This window comes from Caretta caretta, chromosome 4, assembly GCF_965140235.1.
Source record: "Caretta caretta isolate rCarCar2 chromosome 4, rCarCar1.hap1, whole genome shotgun sequence".
NCBI classification, from domain to species: domain Eukaryota; kingdom Metazoa; phylum Chordata; order Testudines; family Cheloniidae; genus Caretta; species Caretta caretta.
The window spans coordinates 20,926,964-20,951,471 of record NC_134209.1 but is presented as its reverse complement, the minus strand read 5'-3'; the positions used below and the strand labels follow the sequence as shown (position 1 = coordinate 20,951,471).

Below are 24,508 nucleotides of genomic sequence, written 5' to 3'. Positions count from 1 at the left end.
TGCCACCCCAGCCAGCTAGCATAAGAGGTGCTGTCCATTTACCTTGTGTCTTCAACTTAAAACGTGATGCTGAACACACTGCATATTCAAACGTATTGTCCTAGACCAGATACAATGAAAAGAGACTGAGAATGTTGTAGCACTGATCATGTAAGCTCTGTGATGCTAAGAAACCCAGGGAATAATAAACAGTAACAGCACCTGGGGATGAGGCATGAGGGAAGTTGACAGGCCATTGCTCATAGACAGCTTAGCGATAGCAAGTATTACGATGAAAGGGTCAAAAACGTTTAGACTCAAAGGGTATTGTTAAGCAGATCATGATGTCATGAGAAATGTTTCTAAAGGTATGAGGAAAGGAAAAGTGAACGAGCAAATTGCAGAGAGGGCACTTGTTTTCAGAAGCGCTAAGCTCTTCGCTCTCTTCCCTCCTATTTGTCCGCTTCAGGTTTATCTTCACTATGACCTTCCTGAGGCTTGGGTTGCTGAGCACGACTGTCCACAGCATGGCTAGCAGGGGAAAGCTGTCAAACAGCTGATCTCCGTTGCTCCATGCCCTAATGCTACACACCCATGCCTGTTGTTTTCACAAACTGGGGGAATTAAGCTTTAAACCTCTGTATCAGCAAACCAGGTTTCATGCCAGTACAGAAATAGGAGGGTGTTGTCACCAGTCATTCTGCTCCTATCATTCAGGTTCTTGGGCCAAGTTGTCCAGCGTAATGTTTTATTTATACCCTTTTTCTCTGTGCACAGATTTTGGGCATTATTGCTTGTTGTCAGTGTCCTCGATGCAGTGCGTAATGTCGAGGGAGATGCTATTCCAGCTCCATAGAGTTCACAATTTAAACTGGATTATCTTGTTGATTAGATCTAAGAATTTCTTCTCCCTTTCAGAAGTTTAAACTAGAAATAACTTTGGAACGAGAGGAGAGAATGTTGTTTGAATCTTAGCCACTGAATAAAGCTATGGATTACCCAGTAAGAATTACTACCATAAAACCCTTACGTTGGGTCACTGGCATCACACTAGTGTTATTTAGGATTGTCTTTATCTTTCTTCACTGTTGCAGTAGAAAAGGAGACCTATGAAGCCTTTTCCTGGAATAATGACACATACATACTTCAAGCCATTTTAAGCCCCCAAAAGACTGAATTTTCATTGCCACGAGAAACCTTTGTATTACACGCAGTGCACATTCTCTAAACAAATAAGTTTCATTTGAGAGTTATAGAAGAACTGTGATTTGTCCCCATTAGAATATTGGGCTTCCAAGAATTGGTAGAAAGTATCATTCTGTTCTGCTGTACTTGAAAGGTGTTAGACCTCTGGAGATGGAATATCTTTCACTTTCTCTTGTCTTTTCAGGAATCGTAGTGGAAGACTGTCTTCTCCTGTTACAAAATTTGTTAAAGAACAATAATTCCAATCAGAATTTCTTTAAAGAAGGTTCGTACATTCAGCGTATGAAACCTTGGTTTGAAGTTGGAGATGACAACTCTGGTTGGTCAGCACAGAAAGTGACTAATCTTCATCTAATGTTGCAGGTAAAACAACTTGCGACTTACTGGTGGAACAATGCTAGGAATTTACATACTTTCTTCTGCTTTCCAAATCATTATTTTTCTGCTTTCATGGCCAGCTGTCTGTGTGCTAGGTTTTTTTTTTTCTTTTGAAAGTGTCTGAAGCCAGAGCTAAATCTAGTCAGTTGAAAAAAAAGAAAAAACAAAAAAAACCCCAAACCCCAGAATAAAAGTATCTTTTGACTAGCATACCCAGAGCACTCCTGACAACTTTTATGGTTTGATAACTTTCTTTCTCTTTCTCTCCCCCTTGCAGTATGTAAGATCAGACAGTGAAATTGTGCATAGAGTTCTGTCAAATCCCCAGAGTAAACTGAAAAAGTGCAAGGATTTTTAATAATTCAATTAACGTAATCTTCTTTTTCACGTGGGAGTTGATGAGAGAGTCACACAGGAGTGTTTAACTCTTTTTTCAGGTTCTTGGGGTTTTTCCTCTTTCTCCAAGATCATAGAAGAAGAGAGTTTTGATCTTGTGTCATCGAAAGCTCACAGGATGCTGTACAATCACTCAGCTCTGATTTCAGGCTGTCTTCATTCTGCCTTTCATATGACATGCATGCATAAAACTGCGTTAAGCATATGTCAGTGTTGCATGATTAATTACTCTGTATGGGCATTTCCTAATTTAAGATTCGGTGTTTTAATCTTAAATCTAGCCCCCTGGTCAGCAGAGGGTGTCCAAGATCACTGAACTCAGCAGATTATACTTGATCATAATTGAAGCATTTTGCACCGTCTGCTGTAAGCAGCATCTCAAATAGGCAGAGTTAGATTTTGTCTGTAGAGTTTGGAAGCGTTACTACTGCCTTACAAATAAACTCCTGGTATCAGTCTTACCATAGTTCAAAGAGTTGAATCTCCAGTGTTTGGTTTGAATTGTGCAGGAGTAAAGACATCATTAAACTTCATGGCAAGTGAAAACGTACAGCACACAGGTTTGGCAGCCTATGGAAGCCAAATATTGGGAGTCGCATCATTACTGAGATACTGGCTTGCTGGATGTGTTCTGCATGCCAGTGTGAATACACAGTCTCTCTATTCAGAATATTACTGAATGCCATAGGCATGTTTACTAGTCCATCCTCAGCAAAGGGACTTGTAAGGCGGCAGGGGTGTAAAAATACACTACGTGAACATCCTGGAACCTTTTTTGGAGTTGTAACTATCAATATGCTAGATATCCACTATCAACAACTGGAATTTGAGCAAAGTCAAATACTCCTAATACAAAAGTTCTGAAAAGTGTGTAGTATATAGGAAAAAGGAATGAACGCAAAGGGTCTCCTTAAAAACCAGTAGAAGAATAATGGTAGGCTTCCTTTTTTTAATTAGTTCTGACTGCTGCATTTCCACCGACTCACACGCTCTATGCGTCTCTTGTATTCAAGAAATGATTAAACCATAGCAGTAGCTGGTGTCGTGCAGTGAAAAACATGTATTGGTCTACCAGTGATAACTAAAAAATCAATTAATTCCAGCTGTGTGTTAGCACTGTATCATGGGGTATGAATGTTGTCTTTTTTTAGTCACTTTCCAGCTCAGAAATGCTCTTCAAAATATTTTGAAAAACTCTTTGGTAAATGACTTATTAAAATGTGTTAATGTTTAGCATTATACAAACTTTAAAATGAATGAACGAAACAAGTGACAACAGCTCTTTGGGCAAGGACTCAATTGTTTGAAGCTCTTGCAAGTATACAGCTTGTGTGTTTATGATGCCTTTGTAAAGTGTATGGAATTTGCTACCCCAGTGAATTCGTAACTGGGATAATTGCATAAGTGGCCCTTCTGTTTTCACTGAGGTGCCTGTTAAGATATCTTTTCTGTACTGTAACTAATGACAACTGCTTTAAGAACAGTGAAACGAGCTAATTCATGCTGAAGGAATGCTGCCTTCTTGTGAAAAGTGGCTAGATTCAATGTATGACAGAACTATCTGCCGAAGTCGCAGAGTTGTTCAATGTGGATATGTAGCTTAAATTCATCACATAGTTTCAACACAAGCAGTGGGCTCAGCCATTTTGGAATCTTGAAGAAATCCTCAGGTGTTGAGTTTGGCTTTAACTTCTAATCCAATGGCAGCTTTACAAACGTAAGACACAAAAAAAGATCCTGGCCATTTGTGGGAATTAAAAGCTGCATTTTTTCTGAAGGGTAGAGTTGACTTGCGTGTCCTGGCTAGATTCCAATTTAAGTTCTCTCTGCAGTGTCACTAGTCTTCAAGTGCTACTTGGATATTGACAGTTTTGTGCAGTCATTTTTATTTTCTTGTCACCGTGTGAACCTAGCCTAATGAAGAGAGACAGCACCCCCCTTCAGTTTTCACATGTGCATGAAATTAGTGTTTTAACGCCAGGGTTTCTTCCATCCCTATACCAACGTGCATTTCTCTTCTTTGCAGCTTGTGCGGGTGTTGGTGTCCCCCACAAACCCACCTGGTGCCACCAGCAGTTGTCAAAAAACCATGTTTCATTGTGGGTTATTACAGCAGCTCTGCACAATCCTGATGGCAACGGGCGTTCCTGCTGACATTCTGACCGAGGTAAGGCGGAGCGAGAAAGCAGGGAGAAGGAGGTATCCGAGGAACAGGAAAGCAGTAGTATGAGGCTCTCCAGCCATACAGTGAAATCATATTAGATGAATTTAATATTCCCTGACGATCAGTTTTGGAAGTCTGAGAGATTTCAGTTTCTCTTTCCCATGCAATGATGTATGCTTAGGGTGGCTCCTCAGAGTTATAGCTCTGTAAAACAATCAGATGTAAAACTTGCTTTGCTTCTTAAATCCCAGCTTGAAGTGTGTGTATGAATGTGCGTATCTGTTCTAAATTTACTGGATGGTAACTTGACTTGCTCACTGCTTTTTGTGGGGTTAGGTAATTTCAGAGTTAGTTCAGTCCCTGGTCTTTTTCCTGACCTTCAGTGACAATGTGAACAAGCTAGCATGAGTTAGCACAGCTGCAATAACAGATGCGTTTCTCCAGCTTCTGGGAAGTCCTTTACCAGGTTATGGTGAGGGCAATTTATCCCTTACCTGAGGTCACTAACTCTAGGTCAGGTGGATCCCAGTGATTGTCCCACCTCCAGCATTAGCAGCCTTGTCAAAAGGGCTTGAAATGTTTGTCATAGCAGTTGCATTTCTAACTCTAGGTATCCAAAAGATGTTTCAGTCTAGCCTCACCTATGATGAGGGTATATAACAACCTTCTTAGCTTATTTCACTTGGGGCTTGCCTCCATTTTAGTGTTGGCTACCTTTCCAAAAAGATATAGCTGAGTAAATCACTTCATTCGCACCACTTACCTCTTCCTAATTTACCTGAATATACAGCCAACATAAACCTGGTTTTAGCTTAGTTTTCTGTGGTAACCTCGTAAGCTGACTCCAAGTAATCTAGGCTACTGAAAATGCTGTGTGCCTTGTGACACTTCCTGAAGTTACTTTTCTTCTGTTACATGTTGGCCTTCAATAAATGGAGGGGCAGGTCAGCCACCCTATACCTCTCCGCCTCCCCATTTGCACCTTCCCTCTGTAATCTCTCCACCTTTCTGAGATACGTTCAGGGTCTACTTTCCTAAATGACTAATAGCATTAAAACCACAGGACATCTGGCTTCCTTCCTTTGAAAGCACTATCTCGTCTAAATAAGGACTTCTGAATTTTGCATATACTGGTCTGTCGCAATATGTACACATACTATGTTTAAAAGTTGATATGTGTCGATGTATTTCATAAATATTCTGACTGTTGTAGGAATTAGTTTATTGCTGTTTTGGTCTCTTGATTTGTGTGGCTTGTCTTGCTCTCCTTTAGACCATCAACACTGTGTCAGAAGTCATTCGCGGATGCCAAATAAACCAAGACTACTTTGCTTCTGTAAATGCACCTTCAAATCCGCCGAGGTAGGGGAAGAAAAATGCTTAACCGTTTGCCAAGCAAAGACACGTTGGCATGGGAAAGAGCTTCCATTTAGACGCTTTCATCAGTCAGAAAGGGAGTCTTTTATTTAATTTAAAGCTACAGTAGGTCATACCAAATTAAAGCTTTGCAGTGGAATGGTTATCAAACATGCATCAGCTGAAGTGTGAAGATGTCTAGACAGCTTCCATGCAGACTGGCTTTTGACTGGTCTCTCTTAACACCTTCCTTCATGATCTAGAAAAGGAAACGAACAGTACATTAATGAAATCTGGGCAAACTGAGGAGCAGTCAACTCCAGTGAAAGGAGAGAGAGAATAAATAAGTGACTCAGGGTTTATCTATGCTGCAATTAAAAACCCGCAGGCTCATGGGGCTTGGACTATGGGTCTGTTTAATTGTCTAGATGTTCAGGATCTGGCTGGAGCCCAAGCTCTGGGGCCCTTCCCCCTTGCAGGATCTTGGAGCTCGGGCTCCAGCCAGAGCCTGAATGTCTACTCCACAATTAAACAGACCCTTAGTCAGAGCCCTGTGAGCCTGAATCAGCTGATCCAGGCCAGCCACTGTTTTTTAATTGCAGTGCAGACACTGGAAAAAATAGAGCGAAAATGCCGCTGATTGAGGGGGGTGGGAGAAGGCAGGCTTGAGGTATTGAGGGGAAATGTCTCTAGTCTGCACCACACGTGCTCAGTGAGGGGAGAGCTTGTAAAGCAGTAGTGCTGCAGAACCTGAGATGAGCCACAGCAGTAAACTGGACCTGATTCTGCAACATGATACAGCGGGTTTTGCAATCCAGTACAGTTGTGGGCTGCCTATGGCAAGGCCTCATGACCTAGAGTAGGGAAGTAAGATTTTGTATCCAGCTCTGATGTGACTGCACATGAGTACTGTATTCAGCTGGGAACGCATCCTACTGTAAAGATGCTGACCTGTTGGAGAACAACAAGAAGCTATCAGAGCAGAACAGACTGATCTCAAGTAAAACATGAAAATGGAATAATATGAATAACCTGACTAAGCGATTAGGAGGGGAAAAATAAGTCTACCAATTATTTGAATGAGGGAAACACCGAGGAGGGAGAGGAATTCTGTGTTGTTCCTGAAGGTACAAGTAGTCAGAGTAACGGATGAGACGAATTTCCTTATAGCAAGATCTGTTAGGCAGTGGAAAAGCCTCATTGTTCGAGCTTTCGATACTAGACAGGACTAAACACTATAGAAAAGTCTTGTAAGAAACAGTCATGCATTGGCAAGGAGATGGAGTGGATGATCCAACAGGCGTCTTCGGTTTCCCCCTATTGTTCCATGACAAACATAATAAGCAAAATGTACTATTTTGAGAGAGAATATTTGAGGGTTAAACCTGAAAATCCAGTTACCCCTAAAGATAAATATCCAAATGTATGGTAAACCTTACTTCGGACTAAAGCTGATAATACCTTAGTTCCTTGGGCAAGTTATATGGAAGTGGAAGCAGCAGCCCTGAAAGAGGGCTGTGACATTCTGTTAACATGTGCAAAACTTTCTTTCCTAGCTGGCCTAGTAGGTAAGTCTGCTGCAGCTTCTTAGATGTAGAACCTTCCATTTCAGTTGTAAAAATACATCTGATGATACACATTGGTTTACTGCAATCCTAACACTGAGTGCAACAGTGTTCTTCGCACCAATTACCCCCACAACATAGTTTTTAAAAATATAGATTTGACTTTTCATACTAAATGCTTGACATTGCTTTTGTTTCTTGGGCCATCTTTTTAAAAGAGATGTTCTATGTCTAGAGAAAATCAGCCCCTCAAGTGTATATTCCAGTGGTACTTGTTAAATTGGATTTAAAAATCAAATCAAATCTGGATTATAGACCGCTAATACACATTTCCATACAAACATGCCACTAAAAGCATTCATGCTCTGTTCCTGTATCATGATCAGTTGTTGTCCTGCACCAGTGCAGCGTCTATCACTATTATAAGTCTGATTTTTGTTACTATAGTCAAGACCACCAGGGGTTTCCCTACAGTTCATACACCTACATCTAAGCCTTCAGTATTCCTGCTACCCCAATCCTGAGCCTACTCTGTACGGTAACTGCAATTATATTTATTTATTTTGTGACTTTTATTCCAATGGCCTGTCTCTTTCTTTCAAAATAGGCCTGCAATCGTCGTGCTTCTGATGTCCATGGTGAATGAAAGGCAACCGTTTGTACTACGCTGTGCTGTCCTTTACTGTTTCCAGTGTTACTTGTACAAAAACCAAAAAGGACAAGGGGAAATTGTTTCAACACTTCTGCCGTCAACTATAGATGGTATGCAGCTTGAAAATTTCAAAACCAGATCCCACTTTAGCATACATTTGGATGCATGCGTAAGGTTTCCTCTAAAATACTACATACCTTGAGTGAAGTGCCAAGAACAAGAGATGTAATAGTCACCTTGTGAACAGTGTTTTAATTTGAGAGATTATTTTTTGACTTGAATTCTATTTGAACGTAACGGACAATGCGTAACGTCCAGGTGTTAAAGGTACAAGAATTCAGGCTGTAAAATTCGGTTTAAATTATTTATGCTCTAGCAGGATAAGAACTGATACCAAATTGGTTAGTTATCTGGGCTTGGAGTTGACATGGAGGGATTGTTTTTGTTTGTTAGAATCTATGCTAATTTGTACTAAAACATTACATTTTTTGTTCTTTGGCATATAATTTACACATTCACTTTCTAGTTTGAGCAATAACTTTCAACCTTGTACTTTACAACTAGTCGGAGGGATGTATATGTTGGAATATGTTTCCTGACAAGTTAAATTCCAAGGAGGCTGAGAACCAGACTAGTATTTTAATGAGATGCCAAATCTTAGCTATCAAGTAGCAAAATCGGAGCTGCATTCCCTAGTGTGACGTGAAATGGCATTCACTTTTTGAAAAAGTTGTTATAACCTTGCCCTGTTTCTTTTCATTATTTATCAAACATCCAAAATTTGCTAAATGTGTCTCGGAGAATAAGGCAGGTGTCCTCCAAGGAAAAGGATATAACATACTAGTAAAATGATGGGAAGGAAGTCTAATACATTGCTTGTTAATGCCACAGGGTGTTTTTCTTTCCCACCCTCCCTCTAAAACAGAGCGTTTCTTTCACACCTCCTGTTGCACTGTGTACCTTCCCATTTATGGACATTGGGCGAAGTATGAGCAGATTACAACATGAGGGGATCAAAGTCAAATGTTCATTTGTTTTACAGTTAAACCAAGAACCTTTCTACAGTCTTCCAGTTGTACAATATGGATTTTGAGGCCTTTGTTTGCCATAACTTCGAAGGGCTAGTACTACATCAATGTGCACGTGTGAAAACAAACTGTGCTTGATGGATTCATTCCAGTATTTTGAGGCATGAAAGTTCACAAAGGTTTTCCCATTACCATTTTAACACACACAATGTCTGTCTGTCTTATCAGTTTTGGACTGGATACTTAAAAGTACATGATCCAACTCCTTTATTAATTATCTGCCTGTCAAAACTCAGGCTGTTAACCTTGTCAGAGTATTGAGGCTCATCCCAATTTTCAGGGAGTACATTCTTGTTCATTATTTACTCAATAAGATCTTTAAAAGCTTTTCGGGCAAGCTCCATCTGTCCTCCTACTTTGCTACATAGTCAGTACTTTTCATCTTTGAAGTTCAGAGCTCCTTCCATAAGTGTCATCTCCTTTACTCATGAGGAATCAGATGCTGGGAGATTAAATGACTTTCCCAGAGTGGCTGTAAGTCGGTAGTGGTAGAACTGTGACTAGAACCCAGATCTCTCAATTCCCAGGCTCGTTCACTGGATCACACTACCTCCCACAGAAAAATATGATGAGCCATCCTAATGACCGCCTGTGTGTGGCTGTTTAGGATTTGAGAGATCATTCCAAATGTCTAACGTTAGGATTGGATTTGTTGTTAATGGAGGTGTAGAACTCCCAACTAGCAGACAGGTTGTTCTCTCTGAAAGTTTGAGTCTTTCCAGCGGTTCCTCCGAGATTGTAGGTGTGATGAGGGCCTAGCTGGGAGTGCTTGACGATAGCATGAGACACCCTCTCTCTCTTTGCCGCATGAAAAAGCAGTCATCTTCCACTGCGCTACCCCTAGACTACTATGTAGGTGCCATATTTTTATTCCTAAAGTTTTATAAAACTTAAGATGCCTTCAGATGAATGTAGAGCTTAAATTGTAACCTCTCTGAGATGGGGACTGTGTGTGTGTGAACAGCACCTGGCACAGTGAGGTCCCCATCCTGGTTGGGGGCCCTCTGTGCTGCTGTATCATAACTACTGTACGAGTCTTGATCATGGCTTGCTTTTGTGCCACAGCATTTGTTTGCCATTATTGTAGCTACAGGTAATTCTGTGTCAGCTGGCCAGCTGCTCTGTGGCGGACTCTTTTCCACGGACTCTGTCTCAAACTGGTGTGCTGCCGTGGCCCTGGCCCATGCTTTACAAGAAAACGCAACTCTGAAAGAGCAACTGCTAAGAGTTCAGCTTGCAACAAGTATTGGTAACCCTCCAGTGTCTTTGCTGCAACAATGCACCAACATTCTTTCCCAGGTAGAGTGTTAACTGTACTGTATCATTGTTCACTTAAGAAGAAAAATGTTCCACTAATAAGTGGCTCAAAAAAAATGCTAATTTTCTCAGTTTAAGTGCAAGCGAGATTCGATAGTAGATTTAGTGCTAGTTGTTACTGTACACTACAGCATAGAGTGACCTTGTAGTTATGATGGCATATCTGCTACACTTCCATTTTTAAGTGCCATTTGAAGCTGCTTTGTCCATTGTCACGAGTCAAACACCTTAGATTTGAAATGGCATTGTGTTGGTCTGTTCCTATTTCATTGTTATTTTGCGTGCAAGTCACGTATTGAAAGGGCACCAACTAAAACAATCCTCCTTCTATCTGGAAATGATTTGCCTACAATTGTTACAAGAAACACCAAAGATGAATGTAACTGAAGGATATGACTTGTTTCCGTTTAAGTAGACAATACAGAGTGCTGTCAAATGTCCAGTTTCACCTGGTTGGGGGGCGGTTCTGTCATTCAGCAACGTGGAGGGAAATAGTTATTTCATTTAGAAAGGAAAACGATGATAAAACTACCGAGAGACAGAGGGACTTAAAGGCAGATGTAGCACCTGAAACTAGTATTAATTCATTTTCTTAAAAGACTAAAATTTAAGTTGATGGTAACCCTTTTGTATTATATTGCCACTTGCAAAAGTTATAGTCTCTGTACAGTATGTAGTTTGAAGCCAAAGCATGATTCAAGGGTCACTCATCAACTTTCCAAGCATTTCTTTTTTATTGTTTGGATCTTGTGTCTGAAATTACGCTAGTCGAGTACAAGAAACGTAGGTTTTGTAGACGTTGACGTCACTATTTTTAAACGTGCGTATCTCTCAAAATAGCCAGAATTGGAATCTCAGAATTGTTTTACTCGCTCCTTGAATTGAGATGCATTTCAACATAATAGTTTCAATAAAATAGCCACTAAATTTTTGGATTTTCATTTTGCTAGGATCTTAAAAGAAAAATTTGAATTTTCTAAAGTTCTCTACCAAAAAAACTCGTAAGTAATATGTGTGAATTTTTTAATATATGATTTACAGGGTGATAAGATCGACAGACGGGTATGTATTTCTTGGCATAGCTTAGGCATTTTCTTGTCACAAGCAGGGCCTTTTCTGTCTTGGGTTTTGCTGATTTTTTTAACTGCTTTTTTTGAAGTGTTTCCACTTACAGTGTCGTGTTGCAATCAGTTTTTATTCCTAGCATAACAAGCTCCCTCTGTGTGTCGCCATGGGATTCTGGCACGGTGTTCCTGGGAACTGTGGGATGAGGATCTTGGGTGCCATGGGTGCTTTCTTTCCAATGGGGCATTGCAGTCACCAGCTGCTCTGAAATGTACTAAATTTTGTTCACACTTCCTCATAATGTGAATTAAATTGTACTTTTGAGTGAAATTGAATCAGTATTTAGAACTGTTAAACGCTTTCCATTCTGACCAGTAGAAAGAGGTGGGCCTGACCTGTAGCAGATGTATACTGTTTGGGCCCTTAATTGCTAATGGAACAAGTGTCCTCTCTCTGTGTTCCAGTCAATCCGTATCCTTTCCAGTGATAATTTCTCTTGCAGAATTTTAACTCAATTGCCTTAATTTGTAATTAAGGATGGGATTTTTACTAAGCAATTCTGAAGCTAGCTCTTAGCCGTAGGTGTCTGATTTTGAGCTTATCGCCAGACTGAAGCCATGTCCATATTACACAGCCTACGGTGACAGAGGGGTTTTTCCATCGCTGTACAAACTCCACCTCCCTGAGCGAGAGTAGCTAAAATGACAGTAGCATTCTTCCGCCGCCCTGGCTGCGCAAGGCTGTCATAGCTGCGGCTTGGGTGTGGATTTTTCACATCCCCGGGCGCTCTGGCTGCGTCAGCGTAAGCTTTACGTGTAGAGCAGGCCATAGTCACTCGCAGTGAGTGCGCTACTGAGCTAGGCATCCCCTATGGAGACGTGTTTCCTGAGCGCTGCTGCTGCGTATTGTCTGCTTGTGGTGTTGGCACCGACGGAGATGGTGGCCCTGCCTGTTGTTAAGGTTGCCAGACGTTCTCATGGTAAAAGTGTTCACAGTTGCTTTATAACTCCAGATAAACTGTTAGGCTGAAGTGTTTCGTTTTTGAAACTTTCAGCTAAAATGTTTCAGTGGCTTCCCAGAATGAATAAGGAAGAATACGTTTTGCCTCGCCAATGCTTTGGTTTGTGTTTTTAAACCATGCAATCGTTTTTTTCCCCCCAGAAGCTGTAGCAGCTCCATGCTCTGGAGCAAGGTCTTGAAACTTGGCAAGGGGGTTGCCCTGGTGTCAGACCAGCCTTTTGCCATGCCTGGGAAAATTGTCCAAATTGAGCCTCTGAGAAGTCTGTTTACATATGCTCAGACTTGTTAGGGTGACAGCTACATTCTCTGAAGAGTCTATGTGCTCTGGGCAGGCTCCAGTTTAGGGGTGCAGGGGTTGGCCAGGACATCCCCTGCAATTGCTACTGCAGGCCACTGTGGTACTAGGCACAGGAATAGAACGGGGAAACTCTCCTGTGCTCTCAGTGCTCCACCCGTTGGCACCCAGGCAGCAGGGAGGAGGACGAGAAAATCATAGAGGAGAGGCCGTTGCAGTAGCCAGAGAGCTGGAAGGAGTAGAGGGGGGCATGAGTAGCAGTAGAGGCAGCATGGGGAGGGTGGGCAGGAGTCAAGCGATGTGGGCTGGATAGGAACCAAAGGGGGACAGACAAGCTAAGGGCACAGAGGCGGAAGGGTTTATAACCATTAGAGAACTCTTCCCCTTCAGGAACTAGAATTAAACCCAAGAGTCCACAGTCTCCACATTAAGAAAAGGAGGACTTGTGGCACCTTAGAGACTAACCAATTTATTTGAGCATGAGCTTTCGTGAGCTACAGCTCACTTCATCAGATGTATACCGTGGAAACTGCAGCAGACTTTATATACACACAGAGAATATGAAACAATACCTCCTCCCACCCCACTCCACATTCCTTCTCTGTCAGCGAGTGACTGGTCCACAGGGGAGACCAGCCTCTTCTTGGTACCAGGTGCTCTGTGGCTGAAGTGGTAGAGGTCTGTGCTGTGCTAATCTAAAGGTTTGAACTCTGCTGGTGACCAAGTTGGGCATCAGTAGGATTCCACATGATGGAATCTCTATTTTTTTTCAGGTCTTTTATAAATGTATTAAATTGCATCCTAACTATTGTACAAGAATATTAAGTTTGCAGAGTCAAGCACTCAGGTTAGGAAATGCCAGAATTGAGGAAGCCCTCTTAAACATATGCATGAGAGTGCCAATGCATTCTGATAGTCTTATTACATGATCACTTACTGTTTTTCCCCACAGGACTTCTGCCTCATTCAGGGGATGAATCAGGGTTGTGTGGTAGAGGACTGTTGTATATAGGACTCCTGCCTTGTTTGTTGGAGAAGTTGGATGGTGTGTAACTTTGAAATCCGTGCAGGGTTTGGATGGAGTGTGGTAAATAAGGTCTGGGGTCAAACTTCAACTGTGGACAATAAAAGGAAATATTGAATAACTACCCAGTCGCTGAAAGTGGCATGGGTCCTGTGGAAAATACTAGTGTAAGACCATGTCATAAGTCTGCATTGGAATGCATATGCATAAGAAGGCTGAATTAAAGTGGCATAGCCTTCCTTCATTCTGGCATTTCCTAACTTAGGTGCTTGACTTTGCAAGCTTTTAATATCATGATTGGATGTTTTTCTAAAAGATCGCTCTAGTCATTATTTTGGAGATGTTCTATGGCCTGTCAGACTAGATCACTGGGGACGCTCTCAGCCTTGGCATCTACTAATCTGTGAACCTTAGTGTTCTTTTAATGTGTTTTTGTGGAATGAAGCCATAGCTCAGCTGTGTTACAGTGGGGGGAAAATATAGTCCTGTTAACCCTGTAATTGCCGTGCAGCTCATGCTATGATGTAGCCGTGTTCTAAGAGCCTGCCCCTTTGCACTGTGGGAATGTTCCAGGGGGTTGGCTCCAAGCGTATGAAGCTTGGCTATTTGCAGAGCCCATGCTGAGTTTGGACTGTGGATTTCACAAGATTGTACCTGCTTAGAAAAACAGAATTAATTGCATATTTGTAAAAACTCTGTCAAGGGAAAACGAAACCTGCAAACGTACTCTGGGCCAGGTTGCCATTCAGAGTGTTTTAGAGCCTGTTAATCTGGAGTCTTTCCTAACCTTGGAGAGTGCGGAAACACCTTTGAATTGGTGCGACTAGCCAATTTATTTAAAAAGAAAAAAGCATCTCTCCTGGTAAAAGTCCAGTCAGATATAAGTTTTGAGTTAGTCTTTTCACAGATGGCAGTAAGCTGTTCTTTATTCTTTGTATTACTTTAGTGCCTAAGCTCTTGTCATGGGTCGGGACCCCATTGTGTTAGGGACTATACAAACAGAATAAAGACAATCTCTGCCCCAACGATCTTATCACTGGGGCTTTGTTTTGTTGGGTTTATTCATTTCATTTGCGGGGGGATTCTTTTTTAGCCATTTTTGGGTTTTATGTAGATGTCCAAAACCGGGTGGTTTTTTTGAGGTGTACTCTTTGTGCATACAGGTAGTACTGTTTCAACCAGAGCTGTCTTAAAGCGTGCTAGGGAACCTTCATTATGCCCCAGCAGGGTCTATGAGGAGCAATTAATGATTTCTAAACCTTCATAACACCCTTGTAGTCTACAATACTGCTCCCTATAAACAAGCACTTAGATATGAGCCAGGGATCAGGGACGTCACCTATATAAACAATCTGCATTGGGAAAGGGGTGAAGTCAATATGAATTGAGTAGCCATTCCCTGTGTTTTTTTTCCAGTGGTCATCAGTTAAAACCTGAAATCAGAAGCCTAGCTTATAACATATGTAGCGAGGATCAGTGTCTTTCCACAGGGCTCTGGCCATGTAACTGCCAATTCTCTAGCAGTAATATTTATGTAGACTGACACACCTGTATAAAGTTTACCAGCTTCTGGCTGGCTCGTGTGACTTTTCTTGTCCACGGTAATCTGGAAATAGCACTGACTGAGTAGTTGCAGTGGGTCCAGACTCAGGGCATAGGGGTCTGGAGTTCAACTAGGGATAAACATGTCCGTAGAAAAGGCATATACCTTTCATGTGCGTTCATGACTCTTCTGTGTCAAGGTCTGCTAAATATGAGGTTTAGTATCCATGACATGAGTCATCCCCTCCCACTGAGGGTTTAGAAGGCCACTTTTCTCTGGGGAACAGCTTTTGATGTGCAGATTCTGGATGCTGTTAGGTAGTTTTCTTGATAGTGAACATCTACTAAACAACTTGACTTGTGGTTCTCATTGAAAGGCTTTATGGAAGAAGGGATCTTTTTTGAAGGAGGTCTGGCATACATGGGATAGGAGCTGGTTAAGTGTGAGGGGGCGGCCTGGGCACAAAGATGAGTGGGGGTGGGAATACAGAATGAGCTGTCAAGCGAAAGGCTTGAGCAACAGAAGCGGAGGAAGATGTAGGAAGACATGAAAGCTGAAAGAGGCAGGAGCAGTTACGTAGGGGCTTGGAAGTGAGGACCAAGAAGTAGAACATGATACGTAGGATGCAAGTGGAAGCCAATGAAGGAGAATGATCAGGCCTGAGCAGTGGAAGAAGAGTAGGAGTTTGCAGCAGTGTTTTGGAAAGATTAAAGCAAAACTGCCACCCCTCCCCATCAAAAAGGTGTTTGGCACAAGTGAAACAGTTCAGCAGTCCTGAGACTATGAAGTGAATGCGTAAAATGGACAGCTCACACAGTGTAATACATACGGATCGTGGAAAAGAGGTAACGAGACACATGAATGCCAACTAGGCTAGTAATGGTGATTTGATTCTCTGCCCAAAGATCAAAGTAAAGGAGGAGGGAGATGACAATGGGTGTGAAGAGGCAACATGCAGCAGACTGTTGTGGGGTTTTACAGATGACATGGTGTATCGCCTGCCTTACAATTGCAGTGGGATACTTTACCTTCTAGTCTTGAGGAGGCTGTTCCCCTCAGTGGTGGTATCGCCACCCAGCAGCTCTTGAAACCACCAAAGCTCTTGTATCCAGCACATTCTGATATTAGGTTTCAGAGTGGCAGCCGTGTTAGTCTGTATCAGCAAAAACAATGAGGAGTCCTTGTGGCACCTTAGAGACTAACAAATTTATTTGGGCACAAGCTTTCGTGGGCTAAAACCCACTTCATCAGATGCATGGATTGGAAAATACAGTAGCAGATATATATAAACACAGTACATGAAAAGATGGGAGTTGCTTTACCAAGTCGGGGGGCCTCCTTCTCAAGGGCCTCCTTCCTATGGGTCCAGATGATGATGTCATTAATTTAGCACAAGTAGAGTAGGGGCGTTAGGGGACAAGAGCTGAGGAAGCATTGTTCTAAGCCAGCCATAAAAATGTTGGCATACTGTGGGGCCATGCGGGTACCCATAGCAGTGCCGCTGACTTGAAGGTATAAATTGTCCCCAAATCTGAAATAGTTGTGGGTGAGGACAAAGTTCAGCCACTAGGTTTGCCATGACATTATCGGGGATACTATTCCTGATGGCTTGTTGCTCCAATCCGTCAGACAGGCTTCTTAAAATTACAATACCCACCTGGTGAGGTGAAGAAACAGATTGACAGAGCCAGAAGGGTCCCCAGAAGTTACCTACTACAGGACAGGCCCAACGAAGAAAGTAACAGAACACCACTAGCCATCACCTACAGCCCCCAACTAAAACCTCTCCAGCGCATCAAGGATCTACAACCTATCCTGAAGGGTGATCCCTCACTCTCTCAGATCTTGGGAGACAGGCCAGTCCTCGCTTACAGACAGCCCCCCCAACCTGAAGCAAATACTCACCAGCAACTACACACCACACAACAAAAACACTAACCCAGGAACCAAACCCTGCAACAAACCCCGGTGCCAACTCTGTGCGCATATCTATTCAAGGGACACCATCATAAGACCTAACAACTTCAGCCACACCATCAGGGGCTCGTTCACCTGCACATCTACCAATGTGATATGTGCCAGCAATGCCCCTCTGCCATGTACATTGGCAAAACCGGACAGTCTCTATGCAAAAGAACAAATGGACACAAATCTGACATCAGGAATTATAACATTCAAAAACCAGTAGGAGAACACTTCAACCTCCCTGGTCACTCAATAACACTTAAAAGTGGCAATTCTTCAACAAAAAAAACTTCAAAAACAGACTCCAACTAGAAACTGCAGAACTGGAATTAATTTGCAAACTGGACACCATCAAATTAGGCCTGAATAAAGACTGGGAGTGGATGGGGCATTACAAAACCTAATTTCCCCCTACTGTTACTCGCACCTTCTTGTCAACTGTTTGAAATGGCCACCCTCATTACCACTGCAAAAGTGATTTTTCCTCCCTTGGTATTCTACTGTTAATTGAATTGTCTCATTAGCACTGACCCCCCACTTGGTAAGGCAACTCCCGTCTTTTCATGTACTGTGTATTTATACCTGCTACTGTATTTTCCACTCCATGCATCTGATGAAGTGGGTTCTAGCCCACAAAAGCTTATGTCCAGATAAATTTGTTAGTCTCTAAGGTGCCACAAGGACTCCTCGTTGTTTTTATTCTGATCTTAGTTTTCCTTCTGGGGTAACTTTGATATCACCTTTAGTGCCCACTTTGGTGCTGGAGGCAGACGCAGCAGCTGGGAGCCTGCCCTCCCACCTTCCTTCTGACAGCTGCTGCTCTGCATGGCTGTTCTTAAAGGCCGATAAGGACTTACTTTAAGGGCTTCTGGTTTTTGTAGTGCTGATTTAGGGCTCAAAGCAACACCGTCTCCAGTATTTAAGCACAGTGAACATCAGAGTGGAGGATGGAGTGAAATGGAAGTCAAGCAAAACTTATGGTGGCTGAAACACAGAGTTAAAAGTAGAAATGCAGCAAAGACTTAACTAAGGACTCCTCCTTTGGGGTTGGGGTTGGTAGCTCTCTTCTCCGCTGCCTTGAATCTCTTAAAACCATCCTTTCCAGAGTATGTTCTTCTTTTACTCTCTCAGGTAGATCAAAGTCCTTGTATGTGCCCCAGTTTGCTCTCCAGATCCTGGCTTTTAACCCTGTGTTACTTTCTTTGATGTACTACATGCTTATTTCAAGCTTTTTTGTGGGAGCTGGAGAACTCTTGCTTGGTTGCTGTCAGACGTTTGACTTTCATATAGAGGTGCATGTCTGCCTTGATGCCACTTCCCATGGCATTTTCGTTTTCAGGAGCCTGGAGAATTAGCCAGTATAGGTGTAGATGCCAGAGAATTCTGTAAATGGATATATTTTATAGGCCTAGAAAATGTGTGGATCAGCTAGTTAATGCAAACTGAGGCTTAATACTAGATAAGTCTTAAGTTAAATAAACAAAACATCTGCTTTAAAGGACCAAAATGTACATAATTGATGGCTTGAAACCGTTGTCCAACGTACCTCCTGGCCTAATTGTGTGGATTTAAAACCCTTAAAATAAATGAAACTATTTAACACTAACTCTTGAACAGTGTTATTTCACACGGTTCTTGTGTATTAATTTTAAATAACCTTTTGGTGAGCTATTCAGAAGAAAACTCATTTTCCAGCATACGAAATTGAAAGACAAGATGGCTGCATTTAGAATATTCCACTTGTCTGGTTTACCTTGTTTATTACTGTATCACCAAAGAAACTGCCCTGTAGGAATCAGTTTTCACCTCGAAATAAAATCTCAACCCGTGGTACAATACATCAGTAATGGGTCTACGTTATATTTGCCGCAAATGAAGACAGCATATTTAGTGCTGGGCCGCTTTAAAAGTTTGCAGCTGACTTGTGCTAACTGCGCCGTTTATGCAGCACTTCCCCCAGAAGGTTCTGCATGTATTTTTTGCCCCTTAACGATATTGTTATCCCAGCATTAATTATGAAGGCAAACTAACTTGTCATGATTTTGTTCCAATGCTAATTTGTGCTGAGTCACACCTTACATCTGTCTTGGTTTGACATGCACTGAAGACTGCTAGACTTTTGTGAATCCTTTCCATCAAAGCACTAAAGCGAAGTTAAGTATAGCTAGAAAATGTGTATTTTTGGAAGCCTTGACTTCCTTTTTTTTATCCTTAAAGTTGAAAGTGGGTGGGTTCTGAAGTAAATACAGCCTCTAAAACACTTCATTGAACACTCTATATGAAGGAATTAATGCCAGCTTTTCCATTTCAGGGCAGCAAAGTGCAGACAAGAGTTGGATTATTAATGCTGCTTTGTACCTGGTTAAGCGATTGTCCAATTGCTGTCACACACTTTCTCCACAACTCCGCCAATATTCCATTTGTATCCTTGAAATGTTTACAGAATACAGGCGTTTGAATGGAAAGATCTTATTTTTAACATTAAAAATGTAGATAAACTTGCAGGAATGCTGCAGAATATTTAAGGATGATAGGTGTGGGGCTTAAAGAGGTAGTGTCCCTTTTATGTTAACATGTAGACACTAAACAAAACATAGCCAAATCTGTGAATTTGAAAAGACGTGTGACAAAGTGCGGGGGTTTCTTGGTTTTTCCAGTGGTTTGCATGCAGAAGGGGTGGGACTCCGTTTCCCTGGGTGTTACTGGTTTAATGAGGTGATGGGCGAGGGAATTTGTAGTTACAGAGGACCAGCAATGGAACTTGGGACCCCAACATGTCATATATTTCCTCTGAGCACAGGTAACTGTTGCTTGGAGAAGCTTTTGGGCAGTTCTGCAAATTTCGGGTACACGTACATTGCAATTGATGTGACTGCAGCTTGGGTAGGAATACCCACGTTGGCTTTGATCTAGTGAGTATGCCAAAAATAGCAGGAGAGGCGCAGACTTCAGTGCGCACTATACAAGCCCACCCAGGACCCTGCGTACATATTTGCATTCCTTGACGGTGCTGGGATCCGTGCCACCGGGTCCTAGGTGCTGTTTGCTAGGTTCAAGCTGCCGTGGGTATGCCTATGCAAGCTGCTAGTACACCTCGATTTCAGTGTGGCTATGCCCATAGTGTGTGTCACTGCAGATAAACTCATGGAGTTTCCGTAAGAAGAATCTCTCACGTGTAATCTCACAGAAATGGGGAAATACTTCTTAATCTCAATGAACTGTAATGATAAATACACTTCTCTGAAGAGGAACTTAATCTAATTGACAGTTAAGCATCATATACTGGCTAGTGGTAGACAGTGCCTTCAAAAAGTTTTCACAGTTAACATATGGAAGAGAACTGTTTGGTACAGAGAACCCTTTTAAATATTACATTGAGTTATCTGGATATTAGACTTGAATAGTAATATATATATATTATACAAATCTCTTAAAACAAACTAAATGTATGAGCAGTTTCATTTGAGGTAGCATACTGATATTACTAATTAAGCTTATGGTTTTAATGGATAAAGAAATTGGCTTTACATGTTTAATTAAGATGTAATAAGAAGCTCAGGGTGAGATTACATGTTGAAAGGGAAAGGTACGTTTTATATATTCTGCTCATGAAATGTTTAAACTTCCTTAGCAAATGTTCCAGCTCACAGGGCAGATAGCCGAAAACCTTGGAGAAGAGGAGCAGTTAGTCCAAGGCCTGTGTGCGCTTTTGCTGGGCATTTGCATTTATTACAATGACAATTCCCTTGAAAATTGTAGGAAGTAAGTACGGTGTCGGACTAACTGAAGACTTTAGGGGAGGTGAAAGTTTGTGTGCAGGCTAGCAGCTGTCCCTAAATTAGGAAGAAGTTTCTAAATGAAAGACCTCACAACCTATATTATTGATATTCTTAGTTTAACAACCCCTCTAGCCCCCTGCTTTTAATTTATTCCTTACAGGAGGGAATACATGTGGCTAGAAAATGTGAGATGGTTTTGCCATGGCAATGAGCTGGGAAAAGTCCTTGATACAGCCCTTAGGCAGTGCAAAGCATCTGAGCCATTCTTACCAAGAAATACAGTTATTACCTTCTTCATGTCTCCTTTCACTGTGGCATGTGAACAGCTGATAGTGGCAGACTGAGAACAATCAGCTTTCCAGTGCCAAGAAAAGTCTGTTAGTTTGATGGGGGGAAAAGGAATTGTTACAGATCATTTCCTGACCAACAAAAGTACCCTTTGGAGGGGGAGTAAAAAGGGTGGTACTTCACTGCTCTCCATTTTTTTTGTTTCCCTTCTCTAGGCACAGTGTTGCCTGGTGTGCCATACTAACTACACCCTTTTCTTTTAGAGAGAAACTAAAACAGCTGATAGAGAAGAGGATTGGCAAGGAGAACTTCATCGAGAAACTAGGGTTCATTAGCAAACATGAACTGTATTCCAGAGCTGCTCAGAAACCTCAGCCGAGTTTTTCTAGCCCTGACCACATGATGTTTGATCACGAGTTTACTAAACTGGTAAAGGAATTGGAGGGTGAGACATGTTACACTCTTCTTTTGTACTGTCACTTGTGGTGCACTTCAGATTGCCCTGACTGAATTACCACCCATTCTGAATTTAGATTTTTAAAGGTCGATCAAACCTAAAATTCTCTACGTGGTCGGAAGAATTCATGGATAAGGGTTACAATACATGGCTTGCAGTTCAGATGTTTTATATTAATGCTCCTGGTGCAAGGTTGGGTTTTGTACTTAATCTGACTTCTTAACACTGTTAAGTCAGTTGGCTGTTTGTGCGTGTTGTTAATGATCAGGATATTGGTTATGGCAAATTTTTGAACTTGTGCTTCTATAATGCCATAAGGTCTGTACTCCAAGATGATGCACAAGAAGGTGGCAACAGAAAAAAAACTCATAGTATACAAGAATTGGCTTCACAAGCTATACTTCTGATTCCAGTGAATCATTTCTCCAGCTTCCTTACAGACGAAGTGAAAAGGAACTGGGATATGTGCCCCTTCTGTAATGAATAAAGAAGATCTAAAAGATGTGATCATGAGTGTTATTTTTTACACTAGAAATATCTGGGTTGGGGAACCTTAAAAAACGTGAATGGTGAACATTATGGGTCCTTAATGGAAAAGGTAGGGCTGTTGAAACTCTAATGGATAGAACTTTTCCCAGTTGTTGATACAGCCTCCTGAAGTCAGCTTCTAAGAACTAGCTTGACATCTAGTCATTTAAATCAGCATGGGTGACTAATAACTTGTTTAAAAACAGGTGGATTCTCTGTGGCACAACACAATTATGTAAGCTGAGGAGGATGTGAGAATATGAATGCATGAGCTGTGTTCTGAATAACGAGGGCACTATTTTTTGACAGGTATCATAACTAAAGCTATTTACAAGTCTACTGAAGAAGACAAACAGGAAGAAGAGGTGAAGAAGTCGTTGGAACAGCATGACAACATTGTGACTCACTATAAAAAAGTCATTAGAGAGCAGGTAAATACAAGCTGTAGCAGACACCTACAGTCACATGTACTGTTGGGGGGAAATCATATTAACTGGCTTTTGGGGATGCTGGAACGGAATTCCAAACCAGATATTACAAAACATGGAAGAGGCTTCCCAGCTTAGATAACTTGGGGAAGTGTCAGGCACCTTAATAAGCAGTGCTACCAGCCCTGCCTCTAATAAATTTGGAAACTTACCTGCGCTGATAAGCAGTCCACAAGATACAGGCACTGCCCATGAAAAATATCTTTTGTAGGCTGAGTAAATAAAATCTTGACTCTAATGCATTGATTTTATTGCTTTGCAGCATGTCTCCCCATTGATTCATTTTCCACAAGTAATTAAGGAGAATTCCAATTTTTTTTTCTTTCACAGGATCAGCAGCTTGAAGAGTTAAAGCAGAAAGTTAATACTTTAAAATCTCAGAACGAACAGCTTCAGACAGCAGTTACACAGCAAATGTCACAAATCCAGCAGCACAAGGACCAGTATAATCTCCTTAAAGTACAGCTAGGTATACTTCATAAAAACACTGAAATCCATCATTGCTTCATAGCATATGTCCAATTCTCTGTGTAGTTCATGGCAAGCAATCTAAATTCTGCAGAAACCAATCCTTTCCAGTTTCAACAACGTGCTGTCCTAAATTCTGCAGCACGCTATAATTCACACAAATGAAAAACCAGGACCTATTTTATTGAATTAAATAAGAATGCAACTAGAACAGTATTTCTACCAGTATCTAATTTATTAAATTAGATTAAAAATATTGATGTATACATTTTTTTTTATATTGCCGCCATACTTTCAGTTATTGGTGATGGAATATCTTGTGTGAACAACTGATACATGGATTAGAAATAGGGAAACTGGCGGTGTTCGCTGCAGGGGCCTGGGAAATGGCAGAGTAGCTTGAGAGGAGCACTCAGCAGGTTCAGATTCAGGAAACAGAGTGGGGAAGCTTGTCCTTTTCCCTCCACCCTGCCATTCATTGAATTTTTACTTCTATGGCTCTCTTCAGGTACTGTCTGAACATGTTAGACAAAGGTGGAGGAGTCAGCAGCTAGTTGCCTTGCTGCTCCTTTTTTTCATTCCTATTGGATGCCATTTCAGAAAAAGTACACGAACTGGAGGCTCCTGCTTCATGAGCAGCAGCGAAGTGCCACCAGTTTCAGGTGTCCTCAGGTTTCACAGTTGATGTCCCTTTGAAATGAATGGGGTAGTTCACGCTTGTCAGAACTATCATTATGGACTTTTGGAGTTGCAGGAAGACAACCCCATATTGCTTCACATTTGGAAGCCAGCCTTGGCAATCAGAGGCTAGAAACTTTTCTGAGAACACAAAAGGTTGCATTTTGCAGCCCGATTGCCCAACAATGCATGGATTCTGCTGTAAAAAAGCAAAAAATGGGGCATTGTGTACAGTAAAATCTCACTCATGACTTTAGGGAGACCCAAAGCAGCTAACCCAGTTTAACAAACTAGCAAGATACTCTACTGCTATATGGATTCTGTCCGCTTGCCATGACAAGCGTAGTAAGGTTTATACCTCATAACGAACAAGTAAAGGAGTTTTAATGGTTTTGTGTATTAAAAAAATTAGTTATAGGCCTCATTACCACATTCTGGTACTAAATCTTAGGCCATTTTGTGTGGATTAGGGAAATGAGGGTGTTGCCATATTACAGGAAGCCTTTTCTTACTAGAGACTGGCCTAATGGCTTCAGTAGAATCCTAGAAAGTGTGGAAACGTGGAAAAATTGGTAAGGATGAGTAACAAAAGAATAGTGCAAGCAGGTAGGGTCAAAATCAGAGAGGCTAAGACACAAAATGAGTTACACCTAGCAAGGAGCATAAAAGTCATTAAGAGGAGGTTCTGTAAATACATTAGGAGCAAGAGAAAGATGAAGGAAAGTGTAGGCCCACTACTTAACGGGGAACAAGAGCTACTAATGGATGACATCAAGAAGGCTGGAATGTTTAATGCCTATTTTGCTTCA

General features: G+C 41.6%; 1 protein-coding gene across 2 annotated transcripts in view; it reads left to right on the top strand.

The window, feature by feature from the left end:
- The window catches only part of USO1 (USO1 vesicle transport factor), a 64,299-nt gene that overhangs the window by 24,624 nt on the left and 15,167 nt on the right, over positions 1-24,508 (top strand). The window contains exons 9-19 of one of the 2 annotated variants that reach the window (XM_048846645.2): positions 1,370-1,548; positions 3,986-4,126; positions 5,397-5,485; positions 7,652-7,806; positions 9,872-10,083; positions 11,143-11,163; positions 19,325-19,435; positions 20,657-20,775; positions 21,344-21,525; positions 22,375-22,496; positions 22,884-23,022. In XM_048846645.2, the coding sequence (XP_048702602.1) occupies positions 1,370-1,548; positions 3,986-4,126; positions 5,397-5,485; positions 7,652-7,806; positions 9,872-10,083; positions 11,143-11,163; positions 19,325-19,435; positions 20,657-20,775; positions 21,344-21,525; positions 22,375-22,496; positions 22,884-23,022 (1,470 nt within the window). The remainder of the gene's footprint in view (positions 1-1,369; positions 1,549-3,985; positions 4,127-5,396; positions 5,486-7,651; positions 7,807-9,871; positions 10,084-11,142; positions 11,164-19,324; positions 19,436-20,656; positions 20,776-21,343; positions 21,526-22,374; positions 22,497-22,883; positions 23,023-24,508) is intronic. The other variant, XM_048846646.2, reaches the window with a different exon arrangement.